Below are 20000 nucleotides of genomic sequence, written 5' to 3' on the forward strand. Positions count from 1 at the left end.
GTCATAGGAAGGTGGAAATACAGAAGCAGGCAGGGAGTTCCAGAGTTTACCAGAGAAAGGGATGAATGATTGAGAATACTAGTTAACTCTTGCGTTAGAGAGGCGGACAGAATAGGGGTGAGAGAAAGAAGAAAGTCTTGTGCAGGGAGGCCGCGGAAGGAGGGGAGGCATGCAGTTAGCAAGATCAGAAGAGCAGTTGGCATGAAAATAGCGGTAGAAGACAGCTAGATATGCAACATTGCGGCGGTGAGAGAGGGGCTGAAGACAGTCAGTTAGAGGAGAGGAGTTGATATGTATGATATGATATGTATGTGATATGTTTACCTCCTGATGGGTTGGACGTCTGTGAAAAGACGTGGAAAAGTGCAGTGTGGTATCATCAGCATAGGAGTGGATAGGACAAGAAGTTTGGTTTAGAAGATCATTAATGAATAATAAGAAGAGAGTGGGTGACAGGACAGAACCCTGAGGAACACCACTGTTAATAGATTTAGGAGAAGAACAGTGACCGTCTACCACAGCAGCAATAGAACGGTCAGAAAGGAAACTTGAGATGAAGTTACAGAGAGAAGGATAGAAACCGTAGGAGGGTAGTTTGGAAATCAAAGCTTTGTGCCAGACTCTATCAAAGGCTTTTGATATGTCCAAGGCAACAGCAAAAGTTTCACCAAAGTCCCTAAAAGAGGATGACCAAGACTCAGTAAGGAAAGCCAGAAGATCACCAGTAGAGTGGCCTTAACGGAACCTATACTGGCGATCAGATAGAAGGTTGTGAAGTGATAGATGTTTAAGAATCTTCCTGTTGAGGATAGATTCAAAAACTTTAGATAAGCAGGAAATTAAAGCAATAGGACGGTAGTTTGAGGGATTAGAGCGGTCACCCTTTTTAGGAACAGGTTGAATGTAGGCAAATTTCTTCATTATTACTTCCTCCCCGATTTTATGGTCCCAAGTAGGTCTTCTTTTACTCTTTCCCATTTCCATCACATGGTATTTCTTAGCATTGAATTCCAATTTCCACTTCTTGCTCCACCCATAAATCTTGTCAGCATCTCTTTGCAACTTTATACAATCAACATGGCTCTTTATTATTCTTAACAAATTTGCATCATCAGCAAACAGATTGATATAACTGGTCAAACCCTCCTGCGTATCATTGATATATATTTGGAACATAATGGATGCTAACACTGACCCCTGTGGTACTCTGCTTGTTACATTACTCCAACTTGAACAGGTGTCTCTGATCACATTCCTCATTTCTCTATCCTTTAAGTAGTCTCTCATCCATTTTAACATTGTCCCTCTCAGTCCTCCTTTATGCTTCATCTTCCAGAATAGTCTTTTATGTGGAACTTTATCAAGTTTTTTTGATATCCAAGTACACTGCATCTACCCACCCATCTCTGTTTTCACACATGACCTTCCTTTTCTGAAACCAAATTGACTATTTGTTATAACATCATTTCCTTCCAAATATTTTGCCCACTTTTCCTTGATCACTTTTCCACAGATCTTTCCCACAACATTAGTTACCAACATCAGTCTATAATTTAGTGGCTCAGTCCTCTTTCCTCCTTTGTGTATTGGCACTATATTTACTCTCTTCCACTCTCTTGATACTCTTCCCTCAATCAGTGAGCAGTTAATCACATCCCAAATTGGCTCCACCATTTGTTCCCTACATTCCTTTAGTGTCCAACCTGACACTCCATCAGATCCCATTGCTTTCCTGACATCCAAGTTCTCTAACAATTTGCCAGTTTCATGTTTTTGCACCAAAACTTCCCATAAACCTCCTTATTTGGTTCTGTAAAACCTGCTTCCATGTTGAACACAGACCTGAAACTCATTCATAACTTCACTCATCTCTTCTGCTATTTGATATATCCTTTCTCCCTTTACTATCTTGTTAATGGTCTCTCTGCTTGTCATCTTTCCATTGATATATCTGTAAAAAAAGCTTGGGCTCTTCTTCACATTTCTTTACCACATCCTTTTCAAATTGTTTCTCCTCCTCTCTTCTTATTCTAACATACTCATTACTTGCCTCCTTATACTGCTCTCTGTTATTTTCATTTCTTTGTTTCTTAAGTTTCTTCCAAGCTATATCCTTTCTCTTAGCTTCTGCACATCTGGCATTATACCAAATATGTTTGCTCCTCCTTACTTTATATACAGGTACATACTTCTGCACACCCTCATTGTACTTTTTCAGGAGTGTTTTGTATTGCACTGTCCTGCCTTCCATAAGTCCCTTCCAATCAGTACTCCCAAAGAATTTTAACTCTGTAAAAATTGTCTTTGCATGATTAAGTCTCATTTTTATAATCCTTCTTACATGGTAGAACCTCCCAATCTTGCAGCACCACCTCTAACACCACATGGTCACTTTTTCCCATTAGGCTTAAGTATTTAATGATTGGACTGGGCTTCATTTTTTTTTTTTTTTTTTTTTTTTTTTTTTTTTTTTTTTTTTTTTTTTTTTTTTTTGTGAGTACCAGGTCTAGCATAGATGGTTCTTCCTTCCCTCTGTATCTGGTAAATTCTTCCACCCATTGGTCCATTGTATTCACCATAGCTAACTGTAGCATTTCTTCACTCAACAGTCCAGCATTTCCATAAACTTCCATCTCCTCCCAATTTACATTTTTGCAGTTAAAAGTCTCCCACTAGTAGTATTTTACTGTCCTTCCTTATCATGTTGTCTAGGCACTTCAACACTTCCTTTTGCATTTCCTCGTGATCCTCCAGCCTCCATGTGTTAGTCTTCAGTGGCACATATATTAATATGACCCTCCCTTTCTCCCCCACTAGTCCTGATTGTTATACCTATGACCTCCACCATGCCATCTCCATATTGCACTTCTTCCACATATATGTCATCTTGAACCGTTATCAGTACTCCTTTTCCTTTTCTATCTCTCCTCCAGTAATTATATCTTTCTTCCTTAAAGTTTAAATGGACTTCCTCTCTCAACTATGTCTCAGTTAGGCACAACACATCTGGTCTATATTCCATTAAGTAATCTCTCACTTCCAGTACACTTGAAAGTAACCTGTCTGTTTGTATACATTACTCTTAATGTACTACTTCTCCCTCCACATGCAATTTGTCTGTCTGTTGCTGTGGTTCTTTCATTTCTTGTTCCCTTTTCCGAATATACCATTTCCTTAGTCTCATATCTAGTACCCTCCAGTAAAATTTCCTCTTCTCGGTCACTGTCGTCTGTTTTTTTTTTTTTCCTTGGCTTCATTTCTCAGATCCCTCTCTTTTTCCCTTTCTTCCAAGTTCATATCTCTTTTTATCCAAATATTCTTATATTCTGAACTTTCAGCCAGCTTCCCTGTTTTCACTAGGATCTCCTCTACTGCAGCTTGGGATCTCATTCTCACTTTAAAGGGTCTTTTACCTCCTTCAATATATTTTCCAATTATATATGCTTCTTCCACTTCTTGTTCCACTCCCTGTTCTTCATCTTGGACCATTGTAATAATATTCCTTACCAACTTTCTCTCCTCTCCCTGACAGACTTTACTGGGTTTTTCTTCTCTTGCAGTCCAAAAAGACCATACATTTCTTCTTATCCATTATGTCTCTCACCAAACTCTCCTTTTCTTTAATTACTTGGATTACTGTATCCTTGGTCTTTCCCTGTATTTGGTTTTTAACCACTTCTCTGAAGCTCACTTTTTCATCCTCATGTTCTTTCCTCCAGTTTGGTTCCACATACCGCCCCTCCCACTTTTCCTGCACTATCCTCCACCTTTTGTTACAGCCCTTGCAGAATTACTTCATATTCATTACACTTAGTCTTGAGTATCTCATTTTCTTTCTTTTAGTTTCTCCATTGCCTCTTTCATCTCCTTGTTATTTTTAGAGCACTCTCACATTCACTATACTTCTTTCTCAGTTCTTTGTTTTCCATAATAAATTTGTCATGCTTTTCCAGAATGCCAGAGATCAGTTCCCTCATGCACCTTATTTCTTTCTCTACACTGATTATCCTCCTCATATTTCCTTTCTTTTTCTCTGAGTCCTGAAAAATTCCTTTCTCCACTTGCCTCCATCAATTGTCTCAAGCCTACAGGGGTTTCAATAAAATGTGCCTTCTGTCTCACCTCCTCACTCAGTTTGTTTACAAACTGAGTTAGGACCAGTGGCACCACCTAGATCTTCCTCTCCTTCCATTTCTTTTAACCTCAAGTACTCCTTTTACATATTAAATTTTGAGACAGGATACTCCACAATCCCCTCTCACCCCTGCATATACATTACTAGGCCTCGTTGTTTTGTCCAGCAGATTCAGTAGCTTGTATCTTCAGGAGCTCTAGCACCCACGTCCGAACAGCTGTGTTTACCTAGTTGTTTACCTAGTTGTGCTTTATGGGAAAAGAGCTATGCTCGTGCTGTCCCATCTCCATATCTTTTAATATCCAACTTAGCCTTGAATCCATGTATACTTTCTGCATTTACTATCTCCTCATCCAGACTGTTCTATACATCAATACTTCTATATGGGAAACTATACTTTTTGACGTCTCTTCTACAAGCACTCCTCTTCAGCCTCTTCCCATGTCCTCTAGTGTCCCATGTATCCCAGACCATTAAGTCGCTCCAGTCCACCTCCTCTACTCCCTCATATGCTTTATATATCGCAATCAAGTCTCCCCTTTCTCTCCTCTTTTCCAACATTGGTAGATGTAGCCTTTCCAGTCTCTCTTCATATGACACGTCCCTGATACTTGGTACCATCTTCGTAGTTGCTCTCTGAACTCTCTCCAACTTCCTTATATCCTTTTTCTTGTATGGCGACCACACTACTGCTGCATATTCTAGTCTAGGTCTTATCAGCAACACGATCATCTTCCTGACCATCTCTTCATCCATATATGCAAAGGCCTGCCTTATTCTTCTCAACAAGTTATAGGTTTCTCCTGTAATTTTGCTAATGTGTCTCTCCAGGGTCAGGTTCCCAGTCACTAACACTGAGATCCTTTTCCTCTTCTGCTCCACTCAACCTTACACCACTCAACACATAAATTTCCTTTTACTCTTCTTGTACTTTTTCCAAATTCTATTACCTTACACTTCTTTAAATTAAATTCCATCTCCCATCTATAACTCCACTCTGATATCTTGTTCAGGTCTTCTTGTAATGTTCTACAGTCCTCTGCACTCTCAACTTTCTTCAACAACTTTGCATCATCCGCAAAAGGCTCATGTAGCTATTCACACTCTGTCATATCATTTATATAGACTGCAAACATGATTGGTGCAAGCACTGAGCCTTGGGGTACTCCACTTATGACTTCCCTCCATAATGATTTTTGATCTTTTACCACCGTTCTCATTTCTCTGTTTGTCAAGAAATTTTGCATCCATCTTAGACACCCCCTTAGCCCACCATTATGCTTCAACTTCCACAACAATTTCCTGTGTGGCACTTTATCAAAGGCCTTCTTCAGGTCTAAATAAACACAATCAGCCCATCCATCTCTTTCTTGCATTATATCTACCACTCTAGAATAAAAACTCAGTAAGTTTGTAACACACGATCTCCCTCTCCTAAATCCAGATTGTTGCTTTATTATCACTTCATTTCCTTCTACGTACTGCATCCATTTATCCTTCACCAATTTTTCACACATTTTGCACACCATACTTGTTAGAGACACAGGTCTATAGTTTAAGGGCTCCTCTTTACTACCATCTTTGTAGATTGGCACTATGTTGGCTCTCTTCCATTTAATTGGAACTCTGCTTTCAATTAGGGAGCTTTCAAACACACACACACACACACACACACACACATTACCTTGAGATATTGAGTGAGGAGGCAGTGAGTGAAGAGTTTCTTTTGTTTTTAATAAAATTGTACATTTATTTGAAAATTATCAGTCCTTGGTAGTTACTTTGCTAACTTGCTCCAAGATTTTGGTGTCCTATGTGAAGCAGTTAAAAAAAAAATAAATGTTAGAAATTTAAGTTCAAACGAGTACTTAGGAATTTAAAGTGCTGGTAGGAGTGGCATGGAATTCCAGAATGCAATTAATAGGGAAAAAAAATCAGTGATAAAATGAAAATTCTAGAAATTATGAAGCAACATAAATATTATAATTGTCCAGAATCTCTAATATAATTGATTCACAGAAAGAAAGAGGAAATGTAGAAGCCATAGCAAAGCATGGTTTTGGAATGCCTTAAGAAATATTTTGCATATATATATATATATATATATATATATATATATATATATATATATATATATATATATATATATATATATATATATATATATATATATATATTTTTTTTTTTTTTTTTTTTTTTTTTTGATGTGAGTTAAACTTGAAATTTGGCATTCGTTGTGCCATTTCTTACAGATTATTATCATCATGCAGGTGAAGGAAAATAAGAAAACATAATTTTTGTGATGTACAAAATAAAAAGCTCTGTTTTGTTAATAAGTTGATTTTACTTCTGAGTTGTTTATTTATTGATAGCTATCCCTAAGGAGTGCAGAGTACAAGCTCCAGTATAGCTCTGTTTTTTTGTAATTCTGTATAAATTTATATATTTTTCTGAAAAAAAAATTATATACATATATATATATATATATATATATATATATATATATATATATATATATATATATATATATATATATATATATATACATATACATATATATATATCTTTTTTTTTCTTACACAAACTATTGTCATGAATTTATGTTTAACATAGCAAAGCAGTGAACAATAATAATCTGAATTTAATTATGATTATATGAACATGTTCTGTTAGGTTATGTGTGGTGTCCTTTCATTAATTCACACCATGTTTCTAGTGTTAGTTCTAAAAAGTAGGAATTCAGCTATTGTATAAGTTTTTTTTTTTTTTTCTTTTTTTTTTTTTTTTTTTTTTTTTTTCTTTTTTCTCTCTCTCCATTTTATTAATATTTTCCTTGATATATTCCATAGGAGCAACAGAGGGCTTTAAAGAGCAATGAGAATTTGGAAAGTTCTGGAACCTCTGGCACAAACAGCAGTGGAAATGAAGGAAACAATGAACCAAGTCCTGTCACCACCCCTCATGCATCTCCTCGCCCTCCCCTTCCATCTTTAACACCCACACGGCCAATGGTGATAACCCAGCGACCTCAGATGCCTTCAGGAACACCATCCAGACAAGCTGTGCCTCACAACATGATCAGAGGTCCTATCAATCACCCACAGGGAGGATCAAGTGAGACTTATACAACTCCTGTAGGGACCTCTCTTCCCACCAAGCCAATGGATTCATTCACACATCCATCAACTCCTACTCCACAAACATCTCCACTGCCATCTCCAACAAGTGACCCTTATTCACGAATTCCTCCTTCACCACGGCCTCCTTCAGATGTATATAACTTACCACCTGGCACACCAAGACCTGTTGCTACTGACCCATTTGCAATGCCTCCTCCAACTCCTCGTTCAGTTGATCCATATGCAGCTCAACCTCCAACTCCAAGACCAATGACATCAGAGCAATTTACATGCAGCACACCAACAGAATCCCCTTATGTCCAAGCACCACCTACTCCCCGTCCTCATGATGATATCTATGGACAGCCTCCAACACCAACCACTCCAGGTGTTCCTGGAGATCCAGCAAGACAGCAACATCTCAGAGATTTACTCCAGAGGCCTCCATGGAGTGAAGGAAGTGGGGTTCATGCTGGAGTAGTCCCTCAACCTATGACCTCTCCTACAGGTCTTAGTGGAGAATTTCGACCACCTCTTCCCCCAGCAGCACAAATAGCCAATGTGCGCATGAGACCTAATATTGCTCCAGGTCAGTCAGCCATGATGATTCCTCAAGGTGGGCAAATGGACCACAGATTTAGGATGGTTTTTCAACGCAATTTACAGCAACAGCCTCCACAGCGGCAGGGTGCTGTTAATGGACGCAGCTCTGTGGATGCCTTCAGCCATGTATCACAGCAAAGGCCACCGCAGCAGTATTTGGGTGCTGCTGGACCTGGAGTACGTCCTGGATTGACAAATGTGGTAAGAGGTCCTGCAACAAATATTATTGTAAGTCAGAGTATGGGATCTACCCATTTACCTCCAGGTAGTGCTGTGAGAGTACCAGTTGTGTCTCCTACACACCTTCCTCAGTCACCAGCACATCAGCTTGTAGCTGAACCTCATCCATCTAGTGTTCATTCACAACCTCACCATTCACCACATCCTCAGTCACCTAACCTGCAGTCTCACTCACAGCCAGGTCATTCACAACAGCCTCACATGTCACAAGCTGATCCACGATTGCCTCATCCACAGTTATCTAATCCTCCACAAACACATCCTCAGCAGCCAGCTCATACTCAGCCACGCCATCCACAGCCACCTCATTCTGAGCCACCACATTCACAGCCACCCCATACTCAGTCACCTCACCCACCATTATCCCACCAACAAGAAGCTCAACCACCACAGCAACAGCAGTCAGAATCGGAGCTTCCTGAGGCAGTAACTCGAGAATTGGAACAGTTGGAGGAAGAACAACAACAACAACAGCAACAGCATCCAGCTCCCCAGCCACCCCCTCAGCCAGGGGCCCCAACCCACTCTTCAGCTCAGGGAGATGATTTGGAGGACCTTGCTCCCAGTGATCTTACCAACATGGAAGATGATGATCTCTTGGGTGAGTGTTCTTTGTAATGGGCTTGGAATATTTTGTTATATATATATATATATATATATATATATATATATATATATATATATATATATATATATATATATATATATATATATATATATATATATAATATGATTGGCTTATAGTACCAGTAGGCAGTTGTTTTATGGTTCTGTTATTTAGAGGCTGAGATGGTTATCTCCTACTTGTCAAAGGTTAGTTGGTTAGTCCCTGCCTGTGATGGTTACCAAGAGCATTTTTTATGCCTTTACAGATATACTATGTGCCACACCAGTGTTTCCAAATGCAGTAACCATCAAAGATTAGGCTGATAGGAACCATACAGATGTTCTTACCATTTGTTGATAGCTTGAAAAATAGTGAGTTTCAGCACAACTTAAATTTGGGTCTCAAAGATCAGATCATGTCTAAGTTCTAATCACTTGAGTGGGCAGCTAATAGCTCATTCTCATTTGTTCTCACTGTTATACAGGTTTTCCCATTTTCAGTTATTGGTTGTCCTTTCTTTTTCCATGGAATAAGACAGAAGTCTTAGTGACAAACTATAATGTATTACTACAATAATCATATCATTTAATTTTTTAATTCAAAGGACTCAAAGAACTCAATAGCAAAATTTTCTGATGCAGTACAAAATATATTATTTGTTGGCTAGAATGGATCCTAAAGCCAAGAAATAAGTATAGATATTCAATTGCATTAACCTGCCCAATGCCAACGCCATAAATTTATGGCGTCTCATATCCGCGCTCATGAATTTACAGCAGCAAATTTTAAAAAGTCTAGACTTCATTTGTTAATTGAACATGACGGAAAATGCACTGCGTGTACTCCAAACCTCACTCTAGCCTGTAGATATGTAGGTAGCCACACAACAAGATGCCCTTGGAAGCGTACTGACTCTAAATTTCAGAGTAATGAGTGTGATGTAGGGTTGTGCCTGGAATGCTGCTTCAGAGAATATGACACACTTTTTCACTCCTAAAGTGATTCATTACTGTTTATGAATCATAATTTTTCTATAAAAAAAGAAAAAAATGCCACCATACACTCAAACATGCAAATTGCAACAGCCTACTGATTGTTCAGTGAGGTGAATGATGTAATGCCAGCCCTCATTCCTTCATGTACTTCAAGTACCCTACAAATTGTACATTGGTGTTGTGGTGATCCACCATTACCAAGATGATATAACACCATTCATAAATGTTGGTGGTGGCCACAAATCCCAAGCACCACAAACATAACTGGCATTGCTATTCATCACATTATTCACAGCGTTGACAGGCAATTTATAATGTAGGTTTAAAAAATGTTCCACTTTGCTAAACCCATTTTTACATATTTTTCCTCTATCTTTACATTGTTTAGGATTTCCCAGCACAAAAAAAAAAATAAAATAAAAAATCAGCTGGTATCATGGGCGAATCCATAGTTAAACAGGCCAGCACCACGCTGGTTAAATGTACAGCATAATGCTAAGGACTGATGCCTTTCATATGCCTCATTTGATTCTTATAATGACTTCTTTTGAAGCCATGTTGTGAATTCTTTGATAACTTTTGCTTATCTAAATGATCCCTAATGTTTCTCAGTATTACAGACAATATCAATTCATTTACAGTGGTAGTCAGGTAGAGTGAATTATAACATTAAACTATTGTCCAATCAGCCTGATTTGTAGGTGAATTAAGTATCATTTAGACAAGCAAATGTTGATCAAGGATTCACAGTATGACTTCTCAAAGGGAAATCATGAACAGTTTGCATTTTTATAGGAAATTTTATAAGGTAGCTGGTAAAGAGGATGATTATGACTTTTTTTTTTTTTTTTTTTATATAATGTAAGAGAGCCACTGACCAAGGCAATAAAATTTATGGAAAAAAAAAATCTCAAATTTCCAAAGAGAAGCCAAACTGAAAAAATCAAATATCATAGGATAAGTGTCTTGAAATGAAACCTCCCTCTTGAAAGAGTTTGAGTCATAGGAAGGAGGAAATACAGAAGCATTAAAGGAGTTTCAGAGTTGCCACAAGCACAATACAGGACAGCCCTCCACTGAACTGACTTGGTGTAGTGCATATGGATTGGAGTTTGAGGCATACTGCTGGTTTGGCATACTACTGCAAAGGAAAGCAGTAGTGGTGGCAGTTGAGAAGACACACTTACTTGTAGCTCATAAATTATATTTCCTATGAGCTTTATTTTAAGTATTTACAGCAATGATAGTTGCAAGCATACTATAGAACATCCTCCAAAACTAATGAAATTAAATGTCATCATAGCTAAACGTAGGCTATTCGTTTGGCTGTTCAGGAGAGCTGATAGTAATGCAGATGCATACACATTCACAGTTTCTTTATTCAGTAATCTAAATTCAAGACATTTGATGAACTTATATTCACTACAGGATACTCCATGCCTTAATGAATGTAATGAATTGTTAGTGAGGTGTTGGAATTAGCATATATATTCCAACAAAACAATAAAAAAAAATGGTAATGGGTATTATCAATTCATATGTAAGAATCCATCTTAAAGAGTGGGTTAATTAACAAAGATCCAGTGTCGGATAGCATCCAAACTTTTGACTTGAGTATTTATAGGCATACAGCGAGTGTGGCCAGTCAGTTACACTCAAAGAGCAGACAGTCACACTCCAGCTCAGCCACCAACCACTCCACCTCAGCTTACTCTCTACTCATGTGGATATTCCAGCTAAATACTCTAAGTAGTCTCAGAGCTGTGTACTGTTAGGTACTTACCCAAACCATTGGTCTTCATATCTTCAGGTTAATGTCATATAACCTGGGCTTAGCATACATATCCTAAGTCACCACAGAGGCTAGAACAGGAAATAAGCAAAAGCAGCTTCTATGTCAGCATTTCCGCCACTGCCACTCCCCAGCCCGTGGAAAGTTCCCTTTACCCTGCATCTTTATCACAACCCACTGCAGTGCTCTAAGTGTGATATAGTGCCAAATGCCTCCATAAGTGATGGGGTGGATCAAAGGGGGCTGATGACACAAACCTCAGGATGAAAGTAAAAAGCCAACAGTCAAGCAAACAGGGTAGTGGAGTAACACCTCTCAATAGCCATGCACAGTCACAGCCCTGTAACACACACTCACAGATCATTACTTTGTAATCTGTTTCTAGTTCCCAATAGTGATAGTGAGAACTGTGGTGGAAAATGTTGATGTGGCCAACATTGTGTATGAGTTAAATTTTTTGTCATTTGTTTGAGACAACTAAGGATAGAGGGAGTGTGTATGAGTTAAATTTTTTGTCATTTGTTTGAGACAACTAAGGATAGAGGGAGAACATACATCATTGTACAACAGTGTGTGAGGTTTGGGAAAGTGGCACTTAAGTTTTAACACATATTTCATCCTTATACCTCACAAAGTAAGGAATGAAGACTAAAAATACTATCCCTTTAGCTTAACCTTGTTCATTCTCATAGCATTTGATAATGACTGAATGAGGTATTACCTGCATTATGGAATTACTCATTGTAGAAAATGACCTGCATTTGCTATGAGTAAAAAGCTTCACTGCAACAACTGTCAGACATAGTAAGTTTTCATATATATAACAGATTGGCCTTTCATCCCCCAGTTAGTTTGATATATCAAGAAGTTTTGTAAAGTTTGTTAGTAGCTACTTTGGTGAGCAGAAAACATTGATGCAAAAACCATCAGCAATGCCATATCAAATGCATGACCTCCAAGTTTGAAGAATTAGTAAACTTTGATTTGTCTCTATGAAATGTAAATTATAAGCTCACTGCTTACATCTCTTATTAGTGGGTACAGGAAAAAAAAATAAGACCAACAAATACCAGCAAAAATAGCTGTTTCAGTAGAAGCAACTGCAGTGTTACGTGTAGTATATTTCTCCTTTCTTATATGTGGGTTCACTTCTGCAGATTCACACATTTACAAATTTCCCCCATAACACTTTTTACAAAACTGCTGGTTATTATTATTAATTAATTAATTTATTTATTTATTTATTTATTTATTTATTTATTTATTTATTTATTTACTTACTTATCTATTTTTATTCATTTTATTTTATTTTTATTTTTTCATATTGTTATCCATGACTTGTGAGAGTAGTGAGAAAGGTATTAACTTTTTTTGCTGCTTTCAGGTTTCAGAAATGCTTTACTAAGTGCAGTTTATATATAGACTTGCTCTTATTTTTTTTTTTTTTTTGTTTATATATATATATATATATATATATATATATATATATATATATATATATATATATATATATATATATATATATATATATATATATATATATATATATATATATATATATATATATATATATATATATATATATATATATATATATATATATATATATATATATATATATATATATATATATATATATATATATATATAATTTTTTTTTTTCTCCACTTTAAAGAAATTTGCTATTTATCTGAGGGATAAAGAATTTTCCTATTTATCTTTTAAGTCTCCAAATTCCCAAAACTATGGAGATAGTTGAATATCATGCATGATATTATATTGATGTGTTCTAATAACCAGATTCTATAAATCTAGCTTGTTTTATGTACTTTGCATTTACATATATTTAGGGAAGAATTGTATATTTACTGTAGAATATGTGTAAGGTCTCTGGTGATTTAAAAAAAAAATGTGTATCTTCAAATGAGTTAAATACCCATACATTTACCAAAAAACAACATGAATTCCTGCTTCCATGATTCATTTCTTTGGGATCTTGACTGAAAGTGGTTTATTTATGATTTTTTTTATCAATGGAACCACTGACTGGAGCACAACTTGAATATTTATCAGTAGTATGAATCCACATTTGAAAAAACATGTTGAAAAGATAAAGTGCAAAGAGCAGCTATAAAATGGGCATCGGACTTGAAAGAGCTTTAAAGAAAGGCTTGACAAGCTGAAGCTCCCAACACTAGAGGAGAGATAAAAACAAGGCAACATGATAATGATATATAATTGTGTAGACAGAAAATAAAAGATTGATATCATGGAATTTGTGTTACCACAACACTCAGCACTAAAAGGACACAGCAAGAATTTGTACAGTAAAATCCCTTTCATCCAGCATTCGAGTATCCGGCAGCTTCAAGTATCCGGCACATTTTTCCCCGAGCCTTAAAATCAATAAAAAATCAATGTGTACTCATAAAATCGATTAAAATTCCCGCGCGAGGCATACTTTGTCCCCTCGCCACCAGAGCGCACTGCTTCGCGCCACCTGCGGCCCACTGCACTGTGTTTACTCAGTGACTCAGTCCCGCGTGTGCACTGTTTATCGCCTGATGCCTTCATCATGCCTAAAGTTGTAGAAAAGAGGAAGCATGTTGTGCTTACACTTAAGCAGCTGATCAGATCAGCTGATCTTTGTTATGGTAAGATGCGTGAGTGTAGGGTGGTGATTGTGAACATAATTTCACTTTTATTCAAGTATCCGGCAATATTCAAGTATCCAGCATGTCGGTGGTCCCATTGATGCCGGATAAGAGGGATTTTACTGTACAAAAAAGGAACTAGGAAAGGAAAGATGTGAGGAAATATTGTTTTCCTGACAGAGCATTTAGCCAATGGAATATATTGACAACTGAATTTTGTACAAAAAATTAACAAAGAAAGAAAAGTTATGAGGAAATATAGTTTTCCTCACAGAGCAATTAGCCAATGGAATATACTGACTAATGAAGTTGTGTATGCAAGTAACATTCATAGCTTTAATTCCTAAGTGATGGGTGACGCAGTGGTGTGCATCTCAGGGCTCCGACAGGTGACACATATATATACCAGACAATTTTCCCACCTTAAATCAAACAGAGGTGAGAGAAAAATGTTTCGGACATTATTTGGTAACACTTAATAAGCTGCTCCCTACCACTTTTTCTTGACTTTCCATCTGGTAGTCTATACAAAATGAGAATCTTGGAAGGAGGTTATCCACTCTCTTTCCAATACGTGGCCTAGTGCAAACACAAGTCAATTTTGTGTACTCCTAGTAAGTGTTGTTGGGCAAGGAATCACATGTATGAAACTTCTCAGCACAGTGGAAGAACATTCCTTTCAAGATGCAGAGAGAGCAGTGAGGAGTAGATGGGGCAAGAGAAAATGGTACGCTCAGCTGCACGAGCTGTAGCCAGTGCTGCATCAAGTGTAACAAACACACAATGGCCACCACCTTTGTGGAGCAGCTGATGATATATTGCTATTCAACCTCTACTGCTGGCTGAACTAAAATAACGAGTCAGACTAAAATGCCATTAAAAAGGAAAAGGATACTCGTTTCTTATGCTATAAGCTTCATTATTCTAGAATATGTATTAAAGAAAATATAACTGAGAGTAAGAGTGATTTTTCTCTTAAAAGCCCCGTTATATAAAAGAGGTTCCTGTGCTAAATGCCTATCACTTAGAGGTTAGAGATAAATACCTATGACAAATTAAGTTAAAAAGACAGGATGTTATGAACTTGACTTAATCCTGTAAAAATACAATTAGATAACATTTAAGTAGGAAAAAGTTCATGGTATTAGAATGTAAATCTAGGATATTGCAACATAAGTTGTACTTGGAAGTACTATATAGAGAACAAAGATTTACCATACATAACAGGCTCAAGGACCAATTGTTGTGAGGGAGGTTTTATAGTAGTTATGAATTTCCTTTATGTTCAAGAACAGTATCTACATTTGCTGTATATGCAAAGTTCCAGTTTGTGGAAACATAGCCCTTATTTTCTTTTAGGTCCCTTACTATACAAGAACTTACTATACCAATACTGTTAGAGGAACCTTACTACTTTTATAGATATAACCAAGGTTTGTTTTTTGTTGCCTAAAGGACCAGTGGTGGTGATAATTTTCGGCCTGCTAGGACTGGCCCTCCAGCACTAAATGTCAAAAATAACCTATATTCACACACACTGAAAGAGTGACTGAAATAGACTTTGTACTCAACATCATCTTTCTAACAATGCCATTCAGATGTCTGTACGAGTAATGGTTATGGAGAAACAGAATTGAAGAGGGGAGACTTTTGGAGGGAGTGAGTCACTTGCCTACCATGCATCCATTTCATCTGACTGGATATGGGTAGTGCCTAATGGAAATGGGTACCCTGAGCTGTCTTTACACATGCTAAACAGTTTTATCAAGTTCCTGCTCCATTGCACTCTCATTAAGACAAGTAGCAAGTGGTTGAGTGTGAGCAGGTAATATGTGTGGGGTTTAGGTGCAAGGGCAGGAGGGAGCATGCAGGGAATTAAACTCATCAGAATCATTCTCACTGTGTTTGGCTATAGTGAGAGTGGGGCAGAGACAAAATTTTGCCTAAACTAGTTTGCAGGCAGTATTACCAAAGACAACTACAAAAATTGACAAAAATTAGCTAAATTAAGCATAAAATTCACAAAGTGGTCATATTCACCTCCTGTCCTTGCCTGGTAAAGTGGCTATAACCATCTCTGGTCCTTCAGGGGTTAAAGATAGACCTTGTTTAATAAAAAAAAAAAAAAAAAAAAAAAAAAAAAAAAAAAAAAAAAAGTAAAATGCCATAATTGTCAGTGGATTCTCAAGACTGGATTAACTTACTCTTATTTTATGATATGCACTTACAAGTTAAACTGACTGAGACAGAGCTGCATATTGTCCAGTCATATTGAACTAATTCATTTTAATTTTGCTAATCTTAGGGACAACTGCTTGGGATATAACATGCTAGGTTTTAGCTGTCTGTTGCTGGCCTATTAGGGTGAAATATTTTGGTGATACTTAGCATCAGAGGATGCACATAATTTAGATGAAATTTCTAAAACCTAAGAAGTCCTCTTAACCATCTAAAAATATAATGTTACATAAATGTTCCAAGTCATCAGTAGAATGTAAGTTGTCCAAAAGGACTTTAAAGGTTGAAGTGCAGCAGTGTATATCAAATAAAATCAGCCCCTTAGTTGTAGCTTTAAGAAACAGGTGTTTTTTCTGGCTTGCTTATAATATAGGAAACACACTTATAGGTTCAGCTACTCATAGTAGGTATTTATAACAAAAGATTCCAGTCTTTTCTATGAAGTTAGGCATTCTGAGCTGTCTCCACCAGTTCTTCTCATTCCCCCAACTGTTAACTTCAGCCATATCCATCCATGTATGGAATACATGTGCAGGAGTGTTCCACTCATACCACTTTTTTTAGACAGGATGGAATTAAAAGTTTTTCATCTTATCAACTCCTCTCCTCTAACTAGACAGGATGGAATTAAAAGCTTTTCATCTTATCAACTCCTCTCCTCTAACTGACTGCCTTCAGCCACTCTATCATCACTGCAGTGTTGTATCTCTTGCTATTTTCTGCTGTTTTCATGCTGACTGCTCTTCTGATCTTGGTTGACTGCATGCCTCCCCTCCTCTCATGGCCTCACTGCACAAGACTCAAAGACTCTGGAACTCCCTTCCCTCCCTTCTGTAGCTCTTCCTTCCTATGATTTGAACTTATTCAAGAGAGAGGTTTCAAGACATCCCTTCATTTTTGATGACTGATTTTGACTTCAGGGACCAGCATCTCAGGATTTTTTTTTTTTTTTTTTTTTTTTTTTTTTTTTTTTTTTTGCTGGTGCCCCTTCTACATAAAAAAAAAGAAAAATAAATAAATAGATAAATAAGGTTTTCAATGAAAGACAATGCAGCAAAAATGAAATATAAATGGGGTTGGATAGAAAGGACTAGATGATTGTATGTGTTTTTTTTTTTTACATTATAAGGACTTCTTTAAATACCAGATAACTGTTTCACAATATGTACTCATAATTTTCTTGTACAAACTCCAGGCATGGGTGGAGACTTCAATGCACTTCTGGAATTTGCTGATGGAGAAGATGGAGAGGAGGACAATGAAAAACTACCCTCCAACTTATTTGATGATCTAGATGCAGATGAAGAGGAAAGGTGAGGGAAGGATAATAAGAATGTTGTAATCTGTTTAACATCTCTTAAAATCCTTATTTTAAACTTTGAAAATATGATAAAGGATGAAAGAAAACAACCATCTGTCTTTTACTCTGTGTCCAATAGTTGTTTTACCTTTAAAGTTTATTATGTATTGTTAATGATGCACCATTAAGCTATGAATATGAGGAAAATTTGAGTTTTGAGAAAGTATCATCAAATTTGGTTGCCAGATATACATTATTACTTTCAAAGAAAATACAAACCTTAGACAGCTACATTTTGGATTGGCTGTCATGTAACAATTTAAAATATAGTTGATAGAAGCTTGTTATTGTTCAATGTTGTGCATATTATTCACTTAAAGCATTATCATTAGCTTAGAGCTCAGTACATATTGGCTTTGTTTTATCTCACTTACAGACGAAAGAAAGAAAAAGGTAGGGAAGTAGTGTCAGGTCCTCGTGGCCCCCCTAAAGGCAAGGTTGGAGTGCCAGGTGTAGGTTCACCCTCTGCTGGCCCCCTGTCACACCCACAGTCCACCGTAGCACCTAGCCAAGGGCCCCAGCACCACACCACTGGTAGTGTCACTTTAGATTGTGATGCACAGCCCCAGGGTCCACATCCAGCTCCAGCAATAAACTCCAGTGTACAGCAAAGACCAGGTATGAATTTTAAAGGTATTACTAATGTAACACCAATCATCACCATATATTGCCTTAGTATAAGGCATTTTAAGCATGAGTAGTAACAAGGTTTAAAATATAGTATCACCCTGAAGTATGGTAACAACAGATACTTCCTTGGGATCTCCTGCAGGACTCTCACCTGGCCCTACAGTGGGTCCAGTGCGACTATCCATGACCACCTCCCCACAGCAGCAACCAGTGCAACCTCAGATGGCTCCTCAAATTACTCAGACTACACCACGTAAGTAAAATTTAATTTAGTACTGAAGCAGTTTGTGCTGTGATCATATTGTATTTATAATTGTGTAATTTGCTAAATTATACCCTATTTTCTTTAGGTCACTGTTGAGTCAAATCCTAATTTTGTGAAATTTCTTGTTTTTATTAAAAAAAAAATGGGACAGTATTATTTTAATGTTATTGTTGTCAAAAAGAAGTTCACCAATAATCCCATCTCCATTTTCTTTATACAGCCTTTGTAATTTATCCACTGTCTCCTCTGATCTTCATTTCTTCTGTCATTATCCCTGGATAAAAGTTTTTTTTTTTATTTTTTTTTTTTATTTTTTTTTTTATTTATTTTTTTTTTTACCTTCAGTAGGTTGGTTCAAGAGAAAGGGAATGGACTGATAGCAAGGAGATAAGGGTAGAGATGAAAAGCCAGAGGAGACAGGTGGATGAATTTGAATAGAACATGAAAATTTGCTTATTGGTGAGCTCTTTTTAGATAACAGTAACACTAAAACAGCCTAATAAACACTACAGTTTTTGGATGAAAAAAATGCAGGGAATATGAAATATTTGAGAGAAATGCAAGCAAATCAAAATGCAAAGAGAAACATGAACAAAACTGCATCAGGGACGTGCTCCTGCAAAGGCTAAACCTCCCAACTTTCAATCAGATAGAATAAGTAACACTCCTTAAGTTTAATTTCATAACTTATGCAATAATTAGTACTACATACAGTAGAGTACGTGGGAACAAACTTGATTCATTCCATTGTAGCATTCATTATGGCAAATATGCATTATGGTGACTGAAGAACCTATGGGAAAAAATTTTGCTCCTGGGAACCAGAAAATAATATAAAAAATTCCAGATAAAAAAAAAAGAGCACATTTGCACTATTGAATTTGAGATATAACAACAAATATACACAGTACCCTCATGAGTTTCGCACCTAGTCCTAAATTCTTACCATCCCGAATTTCTCACATTATCACCCCAAGTTTCACACTGTTTTGACAAGTATCGGTCATATTCACCTACTGTCAATATCATGCATATACATTTAGTAAATCCTGCCTAAGTCAGAGTCTCTCTCTCTCTCTCTCTCTCTCTCTCTCTCTCTCTCTCTCTCTCTCTCTCTCTCTCTCTCTCTCTCTCTCTCTCTCTCTCTCTCTCTCTCTCTCTCTCTCTCTCTCTCTCTCTCTTTGTGAAAGTAAGAACAATCCTGAGGATTGCTAAATAGAATGAGACTGATTGAGAATGAAAATGGAGTTACATATACAATTGAGAAAGAGTAAGAAAGGATGAAGTGAAAATGACATAGAATGAATGAGAGAGAGAGAGAGAGAGAGAGAGAGAGAGAGAGAGAGAGAGAGAGAGAGAGAG

The 20000-nt window shown here is 36.9% G+C and overlaps 1 protein-coding gene across 5 annotated transcripts in view; it reads left to right on the top strand.

Moving 5' to 3' along the window:
* Nucleotides 1–20000, top strand: part of LOC135099764 (histone-lysine N-methyltransferase 2C-like) — a 193867-nt gene that overhangs the window by 36844 nt on the left and 137023 nt on the right. For 4 of the 5 annotated variants that reach the window (XM_064002273.1, XM_064002277.1, XM_064002276.1 and 1 more), the window contains 4 exons: nucleotides 6985–8698; nucleotides 17579–17696; nucleotides 18120–18361; nucleotides 18516–18626. In XM_064002273.1, the coding sequence (XP_063858343.1) occupies nucleotides 6985–8698; nucleotides 17579–17696; nucleotides 18120–18361; nucleotides 18516–18626 (2185 nt within the window). The remainder of the gene's footprint in view (nucleotides 1–6984; nucleotides 8699–17578; nucleotides 17697–18119; nucleotides 18362–18515; nucleotides 18627–20000) is intronic. The other variant, XM_064002274.1, reaches the window with a different exon arrangement.

This window comes from Scylla paramamosain, chromosome 4, assembly GCF_035594125.1.
Source record: "Scylla paramamosain isolate STU-SP2022 chromosome 4, ASM3559412v1, whole genome shotgun sequence".
In the NCBI taxonomy this organism is placed as follows: domain Eukaryota; kingdom Metazoa; phylum Arthropoda; class Malacostraca; order Decapoda; family Portunidae; genus Scylla; species Scylla paramamosain.